The sequence below is a fragment of the Canis aureus genome, chromosome 26, assembly GCF_053574225.1.
Source record: "Canis aureus isolate CA01 chromosome 26, VMU_Caureus_v.1.0, whole genome shotgun sequence".
NCBI lineage: Eukaryota > Metazoa > Chordata > Mammalia > Carnivora > Canidae > Canis > Canis aureus.
In genome coordinates, this window is record NC_135636.1 from 51,822,884 (window position 1) to 51,837,311 (window position 14,428).

Sequence of the window (14,428 nt, forward strand, 5' to 3'; positions counted from 1 at the left end):
GAGGGGAGCCCCTGTCCCGCACCCCCCCCCTCCCGTTTCCCCTTCCCCCACGGGCCCACCACTTACCTGCTTCTCCAGCACCTGCAGCTGCAGGTAGGGCGGTGCCTGCACCCGGCCCAGGTGGAAGACCAGGCCACTGGCTGTCTGAGGCCGGACCTCCAGCTCCAGGGTCTCGAGAGCGGCCCCCAGGGTGTCTGTGGGGAGGGGTGGTGAGGAAGGCCCGGGCGCCCCCCCTCCCTGCCTGGCCCAGGGCACAGCCACGCCCTACAGACCTAGGGTGACGACACCCCCGCTGTCCGCGAAGAACAGGCCCTCCTCCAGGGGCCTTGAGAAGCACGGCGTGACCCCTGTCACCCGTGTGGGGGCCCCCAGGGGCTGTCCGTCCAGCCGCAGTCTCCTCACGCAGCCGCTGAAGCTGCCGACGGCCACCTGTGGGGACAGAGGGGCTGCTGTGGCGGCAGGTCCCAGGGGCCGGGGAGGGCGGGTCAGTGAGGAGGGGGTGCGGCCCGAGGTGCTTCTCACTGGCAGCCGGGGGCTGAAGCCACTGGCAGGGAGGCCCCCCACGAACAGAGTGTGGGGCCGGGGGCTCCCTGCCGCCTGGTGCTGCTGGCCGGGTCCCTCCTGGTCCCGGGCCCGGAACCCATTGATCGTCAGCTGGATCCGCGTCTTCTCCCACCGCACAGACACCTGCGGGCCGGAAGGGACGTCAGAATGGGAGCGCCCAGGACCCGGCCCTTGTCCCCCACCCCCAGCTCCTCACCGTGTGCCACCGGTTGGTCCGTGAACGCTGGCGGCTCCGCACTCGGAGCTGGGGCCCGGGGCCTTCTGTCTGCGCGACAAAGTATCCGTGGCTCAGGAAGAGGACCAGGGAGGGGCTGCCATCTGCGAGGGGGGCCGCGAGGAGCAGGAGTCCTCGCGGGAGGTGGGGGCGCACCAGCATCGACATGTGGAACCTGGAAGCCGAGCAAGGCCGTCAGCCAGGGCGGCCACCCCGCGCCCCCCCACCTGACCCCGCCTTACCCGTTCCTGGGGGTGGCCGGCACGCGGGTGAACTCCAGGTGACCAGACAGGGGGCCCCCAAACTGGTAGGCGTCTTGGATGGCGCTGAGGGGCCAGGGTGAGGAGCACGCAGGGTCCTGGGGGGGCTGGCGGCTGTGTCGGCCGGCCTGGGGGGCGGAAGGAAGCAGGAAGGTGGGGGGCTGCCTTCCGACCCCCACCCACCGCTCCGCCCACCCCAGCCTCCAGGTGCCCCACCTTCTGGGCGGCCCGCAGTCCTCGAGGCCCCTGCCCCTGGGGCTGGGTGCGTGGTGCAGGGGCGCAGCCTGAGGTCACGTTCACGTTGTCCCAGCCCTGCTGCAGGTCAAACACGCGCTGCGGCCCCAGCGGCCTGAGGAGGGTGGCGGGGTCAGCCCGGGGGCGAGGGTGGGGGCACCCCGGCACCTGCCCGCCCGCCCCCCCGTGCTGCCCACGGCTCAGGCTCACCGCAGCAGGAATACGTTGCTGATGCAGCCAGTGAAGCTGACCGCGTCGCCGGTTGTGGAACCGCCCCCCAGATAGAGCCGAGGGGGGTGCTGAGGCTGCAGCCCGGGGGGCGGGCCCTGGTGGGGCTTCATCTGCTGCAGCTGGTCGTCCACGTAGAGCCAGACCCTGCGGGGAGAGCAGTGTTTCTCCCGCCCAGTGCCCCCCACCCTCCCTGGACGTCGCTGCCGGAGCCCCGGCGGCGCAGGCTCACCCCGTGTTGTTGCCGTAGAAGGCCACGTAGTGGGGGGCGCCGTCGGCAAAGCTCCTTTGAGTTTTCACCTCCATCCTCACCAGCCGGAGCGTCACACGGCCCTGCTGCAGGGACACCTGGCATGGCCCCTCCTGGGGACCGCGGCCGGGTCAGCAGAGCAGGCGGGGGCCCGGGCGCCAGCCCTCCGCCCCCACACCCCGCGCGGCCGCTGCTCGGGGTCGGGGTGCACGCACCAGGAGCGCTTGGTGGTAGAGCAGACCGTCGTCCCGGGTGCTGCGGAAGCCTAAGCCGGAGTAGATGTGGGTCACGACGGGCGGGACGTCAGGGAGCTCGTGGGACAGGTAGCCGTCGCCGTGGAAAGTCATGGCCCGTCCCACCTACGGGAGGGTGCTGGTGAGGGGCCTGCCGCACGGCCCACGGGGGCGCCGGCCGGGCGGGGGTGCTCACCAGCAGGTCGGCAGTGCAGCCCGAGCTGACGCCGGTGGTGTTCAGCCTCTTGAGATCCACGTACTTGCCCTGCGCCTTGATGCCCTTGACGCAGCCGCGGATCGAGCCTCCGGAGGGGAAGAGCTGCCGCAGGCTGCGGGGGGCGAGCGTCAGGGCGGCCGCCCAGAGCCCCCCGCCCCCCGCCAACCCTGGCACCGCCCGCGCACCTCGGGGGCAGCTGGTCGGGCGGCACGCCCCCCAGGTAGTAGGAGTCGGCCAGCTCCAGGGTGCTGTTGTGCTCCACGCTGAACACGTTGATCCTCTCCACGCGCACCAGCACCCGGCTGACGCGGTTTTGAGTGCCCCGCAGCAGGAACACCTGGATCTGTGAGGCGCCGGGTGCAGGCCTTGAGGGTGAGGCGTGCGCCTGCGGGCCCTCCCGCTGCCCGCCAGCCCTCCCCGAGCCCAGCCTCACCGCCTTGCTGGCCGTGCCCAGGGCTAGCAGTCTCTGCACCTCCTCGTGCTGCGTGTGCTGCGGGGAGGCCTTCTGCAGGCCGGTGCCCAAGTCATAGAGGAGCAGGAGGCTGCCGTTCTGCACGGCCAGGCACAGGAACTGGTCCTGGGGTGGGGGGCAGGGTCAGCATGGGGGGGGAGCAGGGTCGGGGTGGGGGGGGGCAGAGTCGGCATGGGGTGGGGTTGGGAGGCAGGGTTGGCATGGGGAAGGTGTGGGGACAGGGTCAGCATTGGGGGGCAGAGTCGGGATGGGGTAGGGGGGCAGGGTCGGCATGGGGTGGGGAGCAGGGTCAGCATGGGGTGGGGGCCAGGGGTGTGTGCACCCGGCTGGGCCTGCGTGCCTGGTGCTGCATGAAGAAGATGATGCCGCTGGAGGACACGAGGCGCAGCTCCTGCTCAAAGCGTTTGTAAGAGCCCATCTGAGCCTCCACGCCGATGCGAGCGAAGCCGGAGCCGTCCAGGTAGGAGCCGTCAGTGAGCCAGGGGTCCCCGGTCGACTTGGAGCTACAGGCCAGAGGTCAGAGGTCAGCCAAGAGCAGCCGAGGGGGGATGCGGGCCTGGCCCTGGCGGCACGTACCGGGCACAAGGTCTGTCCACGGCCGTGTCCAGCCCGAAGATGTCCTCGAAGTTATAGAGGCTGAGCACCTCCTCGTTGAGCGTGTCCATCTCAATGCAACCCAGGTAGCCAGGAAGGCGGAGGGGCTCGGGGGGCTGCGGGCACAGGGCACGGTCAGGGCTCCTTGCCCCCAGCCCCGGCGCAGGCGCCGAGAGCGCAGGTGGACGCGGAGTGGGGTGTGTAGGACGGGCGTGCAGGGCCGCCCCCGCCCCAGCCAGGCGCACCGTGAAGTTGCTGGGGTAGCTCCCCACGTAGAAGACAAAGTCGTCGGGCTGCAAGCTGAGCAGCCCCTCGGGCCCCGGGGCCACCGTGTCACCCTTGGTCTCATGGAGCATCTGCTTCTCCACCGTGATGGACATGTGGCCATATTGGAGGGTCCTGTGGGCAGAGGCGGGGTGAGGGGCGGGCTGGGGGGGGCGGCAGGGGGAGCGCAGGGGGCCGGGCCACCCACCGGTCAATGCTAACTGCTGCGAACTGCTCCCCGATATCTTCGTCGACGCTGAGGACAGCGTGGCCCGCCTCCCCCAGGCGGTACACCCACTGCACCTTCTGGTTCCGCAGAGCCACACCCATGTAGTCCCCGACGGCCTGTGGCGACAGGAGTCAGCGGGGTGGGGACGCGGCGCAGCCCGCCCGCTCCCAGCCGGCGCCCGCACGGCCCAGCCCGGCCCGAACCTGGCGGCTGCCCATGTAGAGCACAAAGCGGTCCCTGGTGACCCGGCCCGGCTCCTGCTCCGGGCTCTGGAGGTAGAACTTGAGAGCGGTGTAGGCGGCGAGGTCGGAGAGGTCCCGAGGGGCCCGCAGCTGCACCCCTGAGCGCCCGTTGAACTTCATGGACACCTTCACCTGTTGGGGGGGGGCTCCTCAGTGTCCGCCCCAGATCCTCGGGCGCCTGTCCCCGGGCCCCCGCACCCACCTTGCTGGCGGCTCCTCGGGCTTGCGCGATGAGCTCCCGCACTCGGCCGATGCTGGCCGACAGGGCCAGGCTGGCGTTGTGCACCCCACGGTTTTCCAGGAGGCTCAGCTTGGCCAGCAGCTGAGGCAGCGTCTTCTCCAGGGTGGACACTGCGGGGGGCAGACAGGGTGACGTGACAGCCTGGCCACCCCGCCCCCACGCCCCGCCGTCGGGGGCACTGCGCCCGGGGCCCACCTGAGCGGCCTGCGTCCAGCACCGCCTGGCCCAGGTCCTGGTTCCGCAGGCCTCCGTACTGGCCCTGCCACTGCTCCAGGTTCCTCTGCATGTCCTGAATCCGAGACTGCACGCGGGCGGCCGTGGCCTGGGCTTCGGTGGCCACAGCTTTGGCGTGAGCAATCTTCTGGCTCGCCTCATCTGTGGCGGGCACGGCACAGGCTAGGACGCTCCAGCTTCACGTCCCCTTGGGGGGGACCACCCACTCCTCCCTGACGAGGTCCCACAACAGGGGCGCCCACCCCCCACGGATCCCACGAAAGCCCCAAGAACCACCCTCTGTGTCCTCCCTCCACCATGGAGCTCCCGGTGTCAGCTTCTCAGGCCACACCTGCGTCAGCTCAGCCCTGTGCCCCCACGGCCCCCATCATCCATCCCACGGCCCTGCCTCAGCCCCTGCAGCCCCACACCCAAGCCTGCTGGGACATCCTACCCTCGAGTTGGTGGCTGCACGGGTTGGACCTGGGTCAGGCGCATCACCCGTTGCCCAGAGGCCTCCCCTGGGTCCTTGGCTCCAGCCACATGGCCTCCGGGCTCCCATCTCTACCTCATGCCCTCCGACCAACTGTACCCTCCCTTGGACATCCTACCTGGGAGCCAGGTCATGCCCAATGCCCCCAACCTCTGAGGATGAAACGTCCCTGCTGCACGCTCTCCGTGCCCCCCCAAACCCATTTTATTTCTCTCCTGTTCCCTTCCCGTCTTCACCGGCTCCTTGGAACTACCTTGGTGTTTCCTGAGCAGAGGCAGGTCCCCAGGGCGGGGGCCGCTCACTGCTCTGGACGGCGCGGGTGCAAACACGTCCCCCCTCAGAGCCCGCTGGAGAGCCCTGGCGGGCACGATGGCCGTGGAGCGGAGCTGTCCACCCCGGGACGGGCCAAGGGCAGGGGCGAGGACCGACCTACCGGTGTCCATGGCCAGCATGGCCTGCACCGCCTGCACTCGGGCCACCAGCTGCTCCTTCTTGGCCTGGGCGTCTCGGAGCTGGGTCCCAGTGCCCTGGAGGGTAGCCCACGCTGCGGGGGGAGGCAGCCTCAGCCCCAGGAACCCCAGTGCGGCCCACGCCAACAGCCCGCCTCCGCCCACCTCACCAGGAAGGAAGGCCAAAGCCAACAGCACACAGACGGGGGCCCCCGGACGCGAGGGCCCTGGGCTTGGGGAGGCCCCCAGAGCGACAGGCTCCTGCAGCCGCCCGGTCCCACGGCAGATGGTCACCCCCCCACCCCACAGGTAACACAAGGGAGCCTCAGAGGAGCCAGGCCACTGCCCAGGGGCCGCCCGCACCGACGCTCTAGCAGCAGAGCGTGTGCCCTTTGACCCCGGCCCGCACTTTCTCATCCATCGGGCTCCAGTCAGGACAGCAGGAGAGACCCCTCTCGGCCTCTCTGGAGCCCCGGGGTCCCCCACAAGGCCAGGGTGGGCGGCAGGTCTTTGCCGAGCTCCCTGGGCCACACGCCGAGCAGGTGGTGAGCAGGACTCCCACGTGGGGCAGCCGTCACCCTCAGTCGCCGACCACCGCGCCCCCAAATGCGACCGGAGCCGGGGCTCCCCGGCACTCACCACGGCCCAGCCTCTGCTGCTCCCTGAGCGCGGCCTCCGCCAGGGCACTGCTGTTGGCCAGCAGCTCTCGGGCTCGGGGCGCCAGGCCCCGCTGCACCACCACCTGCAGACATGGGGGCAGGATGCGGCTCAGACCCGCCTGGCGGGCACCAGGGGCCGGGGCGTGAGGGGGCTCGCGCTGGGCTGCGGGCAGGGTCAGGGCCTCACCGCCCACGCGTGGCTCGCCTGCTGCAGGGCCTGGCCGGCGGCCCCCTCGGCGGCCTGCACAGCTTGTAGAATGCTGCCGTAGGCGTGCGCCGCCTCGAGGGCGCGCTGGATGAAGCGGTCCTGGTTGACGCCACGGATGATGCTGCGTGCGGGCGGGTGGGGGACACGGGGCAGGTCAGTGGCCTGCAGGCCAGACCCTCAGGCTCTCCTGCCTCACCGCTGCCGGGCCAACCTGCCCGCCCGCTCCAGCCCCTGCCCCGCTGCCCGCCAGGCGGGCCTCTCTGATCCCGTGAAGCCAATGCGGGCCGGGACTTCTGCTGGGACCTTCCTCCGAGAGCCCTCCCAGACCGCCTGCGCCCCCGGGCACTCTGCAGGCCTCGCACCTGGACAGGTTGAGGGCCAGCTGGTGCAGCTGCTGCGCATGGGCCTCCGCGGCCTCCACCAAGTCCACCTTGCTGCTTGCTGGGGAGAAGGCCCGCATCTTCTCGAGCAGTGGCGTCCGGGCCCCGTCCAGGTTGGCAGCAAGGTGCTCATACTCCTGGGTGGGGGCGGGTGGGGCCTTAAGCGGGACCCTCAACCCCCTTACTAGTCTCCCTGCATCCGGGAACCCAGAGTCTGTGTTCTGGCCAGCGGCCCACATAGCCTGGAGAACGCGAGCCCCCGTGGGAACCTGCCTCGGTGCCCCCAGGAGGGGCAGCACTCACCTCCCTGGCCTGGTCCATACCCCGCAGGAGCTCAGACAGCCGGGCCAGGATGTCGCTGGCGGCCTGCAGAGTGGCCCTCACAGTGGTGTTGTCCCGGGACAGCTCCTGCCTCCGCCGCTGGAGTCCGTGGGGGAAGCACAGGGGGACAGGAACGGAAGCATGACGGGGCGGTGACAAGAAGCCACAGGATAGGAGCGGGAGTGGGCAGGGGGAGAGGGCCCCTCACCAGGGCGTCCTCCAGGCGCTCCTGGTTCCGGCTGTTGAGCTCCTCAGCCTCCCGAGTGGTGCCCACCGCCCGGTTCAGGGCCCCTCGAAGGTCCATGAGGCCAGCCTCGTGCTGGGCCAGCTGGTCTCGGGCACGTGCGGCCAGCGCCTGGTTCTGCTCCCAGCGGCCGGTCAGCTGCTCCTGCACACGGGCCAGCACTGCGCCCAGGTGGGGACGGTGGTTTGGGTGAGGATCCGGGTTCCCCCCTTCCCTGGGCCTGCCCAGCCCCCGTCTGGCCCAGCTCAAGCCACTTGCAGCCACTCACATCTCTGGGCCTCCTCCAGCTCGGCCTCAGCCGCGGCCCTCGGGGCTCCCAGGTCTCGGGCCCGCATCGCCCCCAGCAGCCGCTCCACCTCGGCCAGGGTCCGGCGCACGTGCTCGCCCGACGGGGCGGAGGCATTGGCCGGGAACAGCAGGTCCGTCTGGGACTCGAGCTCTGTTGGGGGCGGGGGAGGGCTGTCGGGCCGGCCTGCTGCCCAGGCGGACCTCTGCACACTCACTCGCACGCCCGAGACCGCAGCCGAGCACTCTCGGGGCCCCAGCACGCTGCCCGGCCCCCTGGCCCTCCCCAGCCCCACCCCAGCACCCCGCGGCCTCCTCTCCGCCAGCCCCTGCCCCAGGTCAGCCGCCATCCCACCTCCTCCCTGCCCCCCCGTCTCTTCTCTTCACAACAGACCTGTTTGTAACTAAGCAGATTTTCCCACAGAGCAGAGTACCCCCAAGGGGGGCAGGGGATCCCCAAGGAGGGCACTGGCATGCCCACGGCGCCCACCTGCCCCTGGTCTGGCCGTACCCGCACCCTCTCCTGCCTCCCACGCTGCCCTGCTGTTCCCTCGGCCACGTAGCAACAGCCAAACCCTGCCGGTCCCTCAAAGCCTGCGGACCCGGAGCACCACGCGGCTTGCCCTCATCCCCTGCCCGGCCGGGCTGGCCCCTACCACTCAGGACGCGGTCCACAGCCCGGATGGCCACCAGCAGCGTCTGTGCCCGGCCCAGCGAGGACTCAGTGCTGTCCAGCAGCCGGCTGGCCTGGGCCAGGGCTCTCGTGGCCTGTGGACACAGCATCCCATCAGGCCACAGCCTGAACCAAGGATCTGTGGCCCTGGGAGAGGGACGATCTGTGGCCCTGAGAGAGGAGCCTCTGGGGGTGCAGTCTCTGATGGGGAGGGTTCCAGGGGAAGGGGCTTTCGATGGGAGGGGCCTCCCGGGCGGGGGTCCCCAGGGCCTGCCTGGCTGTCCAGCCTCTGCACATCCTGCCCGAGGCTCGAGCTCTGTTGGTCCAGGGCCTCTAGCTGCTGCGCTGTCTCGTGGCGGACGCCCACGGGGCTCTGGAGCTGCCTCTGGGGAGGAGAGCAGGTGAGAGCCCGCAACCTGAGAGGACAGTCAGGAAGGCCAGACGGACAGGTACCTACCTGCAAGGTGGCAATGGAGGCGTTCAGCTTGTGCAGCCGGGCCCAGGCGACAGAGCTGGCGTTGATGCCGCGCAACTGCTCCCGGATGGCAGGGAGGAGGGCGCCCGCCTGCTCCAGGTCGTCGAGGAGCAGGACCACACAGTGGTCACACACTGCGGGCAGCACAGGTGGGTCAGTGCGGGGCAGGGGCTGGCGCGAGGGCAGGGAAGGACCCCTGTGGGGTCAGCGTGGTGGGGATGGGTCAGCCCAGGGTCGTGGAGCTGGCCCGGGAATATGGAGCCGGGCCGAAGGGGATGAGATTGGTGAGGGTCAGAAGGAAGCATGGGGCTTTTAGGACCAGTTGAAAAGTCAGCACAGGGATCAAGAGGTCTCTAAACATGGGGCAAGTGCCAGGAAGTCAGTACAAGCTCAAGGGATTCCAGGCTGGCCAGGGGCCAGGGCTGGTAGGGATCAAAAGGCGGGAGTGTGGCCAGCACGGAGTCCAGGGGTCCCTTGGAAAACTGAGAGGGGGGCGGGGGTCACAAGGCTTTTCTGGAAATGGAGAGAGACATAGGGGCCACCAGGTGGTGAGGGGCAGGGGCCCCTCGTGGACCTGGAGGAGCTGGGGAGACAGGAGTGGCCGTCGAGCAGGCCTGCAGTGCAGGGACACACCTTCACAGTGGACGCCATGGCCCCCGGGCCCGTCTGGCACCAGCACCTGGTGTTGCTGGCTGCAGGTGTCACAGCGCTCCCCGCTGAGCCCAGGGGGGCATGTGCAGCGGCCTGTGTGCACGTCACAGTGGCCCCCCTGGCACTGGCAGCCTAGGTGGGGAGGGGCAGGGTGAGTGGCGGGCAAAGGATCCTGGGGCGCCAGCTACCCCCCAGCACCCACCCACCCACTGTACTCACGCCTGCAGCCCTGCTCGGGCACCCCCCAGTGGCCGGGGGCGCACTCACGGCACTGAGGCCCTCCAGCCCCCGGCCGGCAGTGGCACTGCCCACTCTGGGGGTGGCACTCAGAGCCCTCCGCGGCGGGTCCGCAGGCGCACGGGCGGCAGCCCCCACAGTCCTGGAAGCCGAAGTATCCTTCCTGCGGTACAGGCTGCGGTCAGGCTGGGGGGGGCTCATATCTGCCCCCTGCAGGCCCCGCCCCCCAGCCAAGGGCCGCCCCACCTGCAGGCCCCGCCCCCACAGGCCCTGCCCTCAGCCACAGGCCCCGCCCCCAGCCGAGTCGCCACATGCAAGCCCCGCCCCTGCCCTTAGGCCCCGCCCCCAACAAGAACCACACCGGCAGGCCCCGCCCCCAACCAAGAACTGCCCCACCAGCAGGCCCCGCCCCTACCCCAGGCCCCGCCCCCAACAAGAACCACACCACAGGCCCCGCCCCCAGGCAAGAGCCACACCAGCAGGCCCCGCCCCCGCCAAGCCCCCTGCAGGCCCCGCCCCTAGGCCCCGCCCCCAGCAAAGGCTCGCACCTGCAGGCCCCGCCCCCACAGGCCCTGCCCTCACCACAGGCCCCGCCCCCAGCCGAGTCGCCACATGCAAGCCCCGCCCCTGCCCTTAGGCCCCGCCCCCAACAAGAACCACACCGGCAGGCCCCGCCCCCAACCAAGAACTGCCCCACCAGCAGGCCCCGCCCCCACCCCAGGCCCCGCCCCAACCAAGAACCACACCACAGGCCCCGCCCCTAGCCAAGCCCCCTGCAGGCCCCGCCCCCAGCAAAGGCTCGCACCACCTGCAGGCCCCGCCCCCACAGGCCCTGCCCTCACCACAGGCCCCGCCCCCAGCCGAGTCGCCACATGCAAGCCCCGCCCCTGCCCTTAGGCCCCGCCCCCAACAAGAACCACACTGGCAGGCCCCGCCCCCAACCAAGAACTGCCCCACCAGCAGGCCCCGCCCCTACCCCAAGCCCCGCCCCCAACCAAGACCCACACCACAGGCCCCGCCCCTAGCCAAGCCCCCTGCAGGCCCCGCCCCTAGGCCCCGCCCCCAGCCAAGGCCCGCCCCACCTGCAGGCCCCGCCCCCACAGGCCCTGCCCTCACCACAGGCCCCGCCCCCAGCCGAGTCACCACATGCAAGCCCCGCCCCTGCCCTTAGGCCCCGCCCCAAGCGAGAACCGCCCCACCAGCAGGCCCCGCCCCACCAGCAGGCCCCGCCCCGCCCCAGGCCCCGCCCCCGGCAGCCCCACCTGACAGCGGTCACAGCGCGGCCCCGTCACTCCCGTCTTGCACACGCAGCGCCCGGTGTGGGGGTCGCAGGCCTCTGTCCCGCACGCCGCGCAGTCACACCCTGCAGAGGCCGTGCTGTAGCCGCCGCCTGGCCCCGGCCTCCCTGCGCCCCAGCCCGCCCGGGCCTCTCCGGCCTGGGCCCCTCACTCCCGCCGCCGGCTCGCCCCGCTCCGGGTGGGCTGCCCCGCGCCCCGCCGCCCCCACGAGCCCCTCCGGGTTGGGCCCGCCTACGGGTGCAGTTGCCCGGCACCAGGGCGTCGCCGTAGAAGCCGGGGGCGCAGCTCTCGCAGCGGGGCCCCGCGGTGTGGCGCAGGCAGCCGCGGCAGGCACCGGTCAGGGGGTCGCAGTCGCTGAAGAGCAGGTTGGGGTCACCGTTGCCGCTGCAGTCGCACGGCCGGCAGGAGCTGCCCAGCACCAGCGGGTTCCCGAAGAAGCCGGGTGCGCACCTGCGACGCGGGTGGGGTCAGCGGCCTGTGTCCCTCCCTGGCCCCCCGCCCGCAGGTCCACCCGCCCACCCTGCGGCCCCCAGGTCTGTCCATCCGCCCGCCTGCCCCCCTGCCCGCACACCCCACCGCTCACCGCTCGCAGGAGGCACCCGCATAGCCGGGTTTGCAGAGACACTGTGTGCGGCCCCCTCGCAGGACACAGCCCACGGCAAAGCTGCAGGCACAGAGGGGGTTCTCTCGCCGCTGCACACCACCAGGGGCCCCATCTGGCCAGCGCACCCCAGCTGCCCCCGCCTCCAGAGGGCGGTGCTGACCCAACCAGGTAGGGGATGGCGACCTTCCCTACCGGGGCCGTGAAGGCGTAGGCCCCCACGCGACGGTCGGGCCCCTGGATGGGCTGACCCCACTTACTTGTTGGAAGGCACCGAGAGGGGGCAGGGGCAGCTGACACAGGGGGCCGTGGGGTCCTCCGACCCACTGCGCACGAAGCCGGCCAGGCAATGCTCACAGTGGTCACCTTCGGTGTTGTGCTGGCAGCCCTGGGGCGGGAGGGCAGGTGAGCGCCGGGGGCGGAGGCTCTGCTTCCCAGCAGCAGGGTCTAATCAGCTCTCACCCCAACCCAGCTCGCACCCCAGGGGCTCTATGCCCAAGGCCAGCCAGGGCCCGTCCGTGGCACCTCCCTTCCCCCGGGCTTCCCCCAGTGCACCCCAAGCACCGACCCAAGGCCCCCACCTTCCCCGGTCTGTCTCGGGTGGCTGCCCTGCCTTTGCTGGACCCTGCTCACCATGCAGACTCCCGAGCCAGGGAGGCAGCGGTCTGAGTGGCCGTGGCACTGACAGGGGACACAGCGACCCAAGAAGAGACCTTTGGTGTCTCGGTAATAGCCGGGGGCACACTCCTGGGGGAGGGGCACCAGCGGTCAGGAAAGGAAGCGCGGCCACCCCCAGGGCCAGAGGACGGACCGCGCTCGCAGACCCCGCGGGGTCCTCCCCTGACTCGCTCCACACGTGAAGTCAGAGCCCCCAAAGCCACGTGGACACCCTGGCTCAGCTGAGCAGCCCTGCCACATGGGCTGGGGCCACCTCCTTGTAACCCACACATCTCTTCTGACGGGGTCCCAAAGGCCCTCAGATGAACAAGCAAGTGGGCAGGTGGGAATGCGTGACAGAGAGGGACGGCGGGGTGTGGGCAGGGGGCCCCTGCCGCGGTGGACCGGACGACGGGTGGACGGGGCAGTGAAGGGACCAGGGAAGCCGTGTGCACGGAGGGCCGGGCAGGGACAGAGGTGACAGTGGGGTGGCAGATGGGTCAGCCCGGCCCGTGGCAGGAAGGCAGGGCAGCGGGGACGGCAGTGCCCAGCGGGTGGGGGCGAAGTGGGCAGAGCCGGGGGTGCCCATGCCCGCCGCCTCACCTGGCACGAATCTCCACGGTAGTTGGCCGGGCACATGCACAGCTCCACGTTGCTGGCCGGAGGCCCCCCGCCCACCTCGCCGGCCACCTCGAGCGCCACGCGGCGCAGGGAGACGGCCGAGGAGGTCTGGGAGAAGAGGGCGCGGATGTGCAGCTGCTCCAGGCCCGCCAGCACCATCATGAGCTCCTCGCGGGACACGGCGTTGTGGGTCTCCGTGTGTCGGAAGTTCCCCTGTGGGCACAGCAGCTCGGTGGGACCCCGACCACACACCCAGACCACGGGCACGGCGGCTCGGCAGGCAGCCAAACCAGCCCGCCCCGCGGGGGGAGCCGCCCGGCCGCCCACCCTGCGCAAACGCCAGCTCCGGACGCGGGTACTTCTGATCTCAGAGAGACGAGCCCTTCCTTAAATAAGACGCAAAAACCCCAACCACGCAGGAAAATTGATAAATCGGAGCACAGTAAACACCTCAACTTCCAGTCACCGAGACACCTAAGACCCGGTGCGGGAGGAGCCGCTGCTCCCAAGGCGGGCGCGGGAGGCGGCAGGAACGACGACGCACAACCTCCCCAAGCGGGGGAGAAGCCCAGGAGCTGAAAGAATCCGAGCGGGAGGGAGCGCCGGGCCCCGGGCAGCGGGCGGCGGGACGGGAGGAGCCTGCACCCGCGCCCGGGCCCGTCTCCTGTCCTGGGGGCCCCTGGGCCTCCCCCGGGGTCAAGGGACCTGGGCGCCCGGGCCGGCTGCGCTCACCTCCACCAGCTGCAGCTGTCCCTGGTGAACGTGGCCGGGCGCCGGGTACACCGGCTCCAGGAACGTGATGCTCATCTGGTTGCCCTGGGAGGTGCGGGGGCAGGTGAGGGCTGCACCTGGGCCGACCCGCTCCTGCCCACTGTGCCCGCCCGCCCAGCCAGCCACGTCCACCCCGTCGGTCACCTGCAGCACCACGTCCGGCCTGCTTTCCCTGGGGATGAACACATCTCCGCGCTGGGTCTCCGAGTGCAGCTCATAGCGGAGGGTTCCACCATAGGATGACACCTGGAGGTGGGGCAGAGGGATGGGACCCGGCCGGACCCCGACCACATGCCCAGAGTTGACAGCAAGGTCCTGGGCACCCCTGGGGCTAGGCCCCGGCACCCTCACGGAAGGCGCATCCCTCCCTGGACATGGGCGGCCCCACTGCCGTCCTCCCCCCTCCAGGGCGGCCCAGACACCCTCACGGCGCCTTCCCCAGGGCCCGCCTGGCCCGCTCACCCTGTCCCCCAGGTAGGAGGGTGGGGCCTGCCAGTACAGCTCAGGGAAGGCCTCGAACCCGCGCCGCAAGTCAGCGTAGAGCAGCTCTGCCTCCGCGCGCAGCTCGTGGGGAACCACCTGCCGGTCACTGCTGAGCAGCGTCCAGCCCTCCATGTCCACCAGCTGCGGGCGCACGGGAGGGACCCGGAGCTGAGCACCGTCCCGCGGCCCGGGGCCTCGTCCCACACCGGGGCACGCCGTGGGGCAGGGTGGTACGCGTCCCCTCCCCGAGTCTCGCGGGCCGCACACCTCCCGACGGGCGAGGGCCGAGCTCCGGCAGCGCTCCGTGGCCCCGAAGCAGAAGCAGCGGGTACAGCCTTTTGGGTTGGTGGCATCGAGGGAGAAGGTCCCGAGGCGGCACTGGTCACACCGTGGGCCCTGCACGTTCTCCTGGGGGAGGGGGGGAGGGTCAGTCGGCCTCATGCAGCAGTGCCCGACCCGCCCTGGCT

The 14,428-nt window shown here is 71.2% G+C and overlaps 1 protein-coding gene across 1 annotated transcript in view; it reads right to left on the bottom strand.

Moving 5' to 3' along the window:
* LAMA5 (laminin subunit alpha 5) overlaps positions 1–14,428 on the bottom strand; it is a 46,259-nt gene that overhangs the window by 903 nt on the left and 30,928 nt on the right. Inside the window, exons 37-77 of the mRNA XM_077874062.1 lie at positions 14,229–14,369; positions 13,941–14,102; positions 13,623–13,724; positions 13,440–13,523; positions 12,690–12,920; positions 12,063–12,176; positions 11,690–11,817; positions 11,412–11,492; positions 11,064–11,278; positions 10,793–10,893; positions 9,513–9,693; positions 9,276–9,425; positions 8,625–8,776; positions 8,442–8,552; positions 8,151–8,262; positions 7,478–7,648; positions 7,174–7,370; positions 6,948–7,064; positions 6,627–6,781; positions 6,244–6,385; positions 6,037–6,139; positions 5,382–5,492; positions 4,438–4,617; positions 4,204–4,352; positions 3,963–4,133; positions 3,739–3,875; positions 3,512–3,665; positions 3,249–3,382; positions 3,013–3,175; positions 2,634–2,777; positions 2,386–2,543; positions 2,180–2,312; positions 1,966–2,109; positions 1,733–1,863; positions 1,483–1,647; positions 1,255–1,387; positions 1,021–1,166; positions 761–953; positions 523–687; positions 273–429; positions 67–194 (exon numbers count right to left, since the gene is read on the bottom strand). Of these exons, the coding sequence (XP_077730188.1) occupies positions 67–194; positions 273–429; positions 523–687; positions 761–953; positions 1,021–1,166; positions 1,255–1,387; positions 1,483–1,647; positions 1,733–1,863; positions 1,966–2,109; positions 2,180–2,312; positions 2,386–2,543; positions 2,634–2,777; positions 3,013–3,175; positions 3,249–3,382; positions 3,512–3,665; positions 3,739–3,875; positions 3,963–4,133; positions 4,204–4,352; positions 4,438–4,617; positions 5,382–5,492; positions 6,037–6,139; positions 6,244–6,385; positions 6,627–6,781; positions 6,948–7,064; positions 7,174–7,370; positions 7,478–7,648; positions 8,151–8,262; positions 8,442–8,552; positions 8,625–8,776; positions 9,276–9,425; positions 9,513–9,693; positions 10,793–10,893; positions 11,064–11,278; positions 11,412–11,492; positions 11,690–11,817; positions 12,063–12,176; positions 12,690–12,920; positions 13,440–13,523; positions 13,623–13,724; positions 13,941–14,102; positions 14,229–14,369 (5,946 nt within the window). The remainder of the gene's footprint in view (positions 1–66; positions 195–272; positions 430–522; positions 688–760; positions 954–1,020; positions 1,167–1,254; positions 1,388–1,482; positions 1,648–1,732; positions 1,864–1,965; positions 2,110–2,179; positions 2,313–2,385; positions 2,544–2,633; positions 2,778–3,012; positions 3,176–3,248; positions 3,383–3,511; positions 3,666–3,738; positions 3,876–3,962; positions 4,134–4,203; positions 4,353–4,437; positions 4,618–5,381; positions 5,493–6,036; positions 6,140–6,243; positions 6,386–6,626; positions 6,782–6,947; positions 7,065–7,173; positions 7,371–7,477; positions 7,649–8,150; positions 8,263–8,441; positions 8,553–8,624; positions 8,777–9,275; positions 9,426–9,512; positions 9,694–10,792; positions 10,894–11,063; positions 11,279–11,411; positions 11,493–11,689; positions 11,818–12,062; positions 12,177–12,689; positions 12,921–13,439; positions 13,524–13,622; positions 13,725–13,940; positions 14,103–14,228; positions 14,370–14,428) is intronic.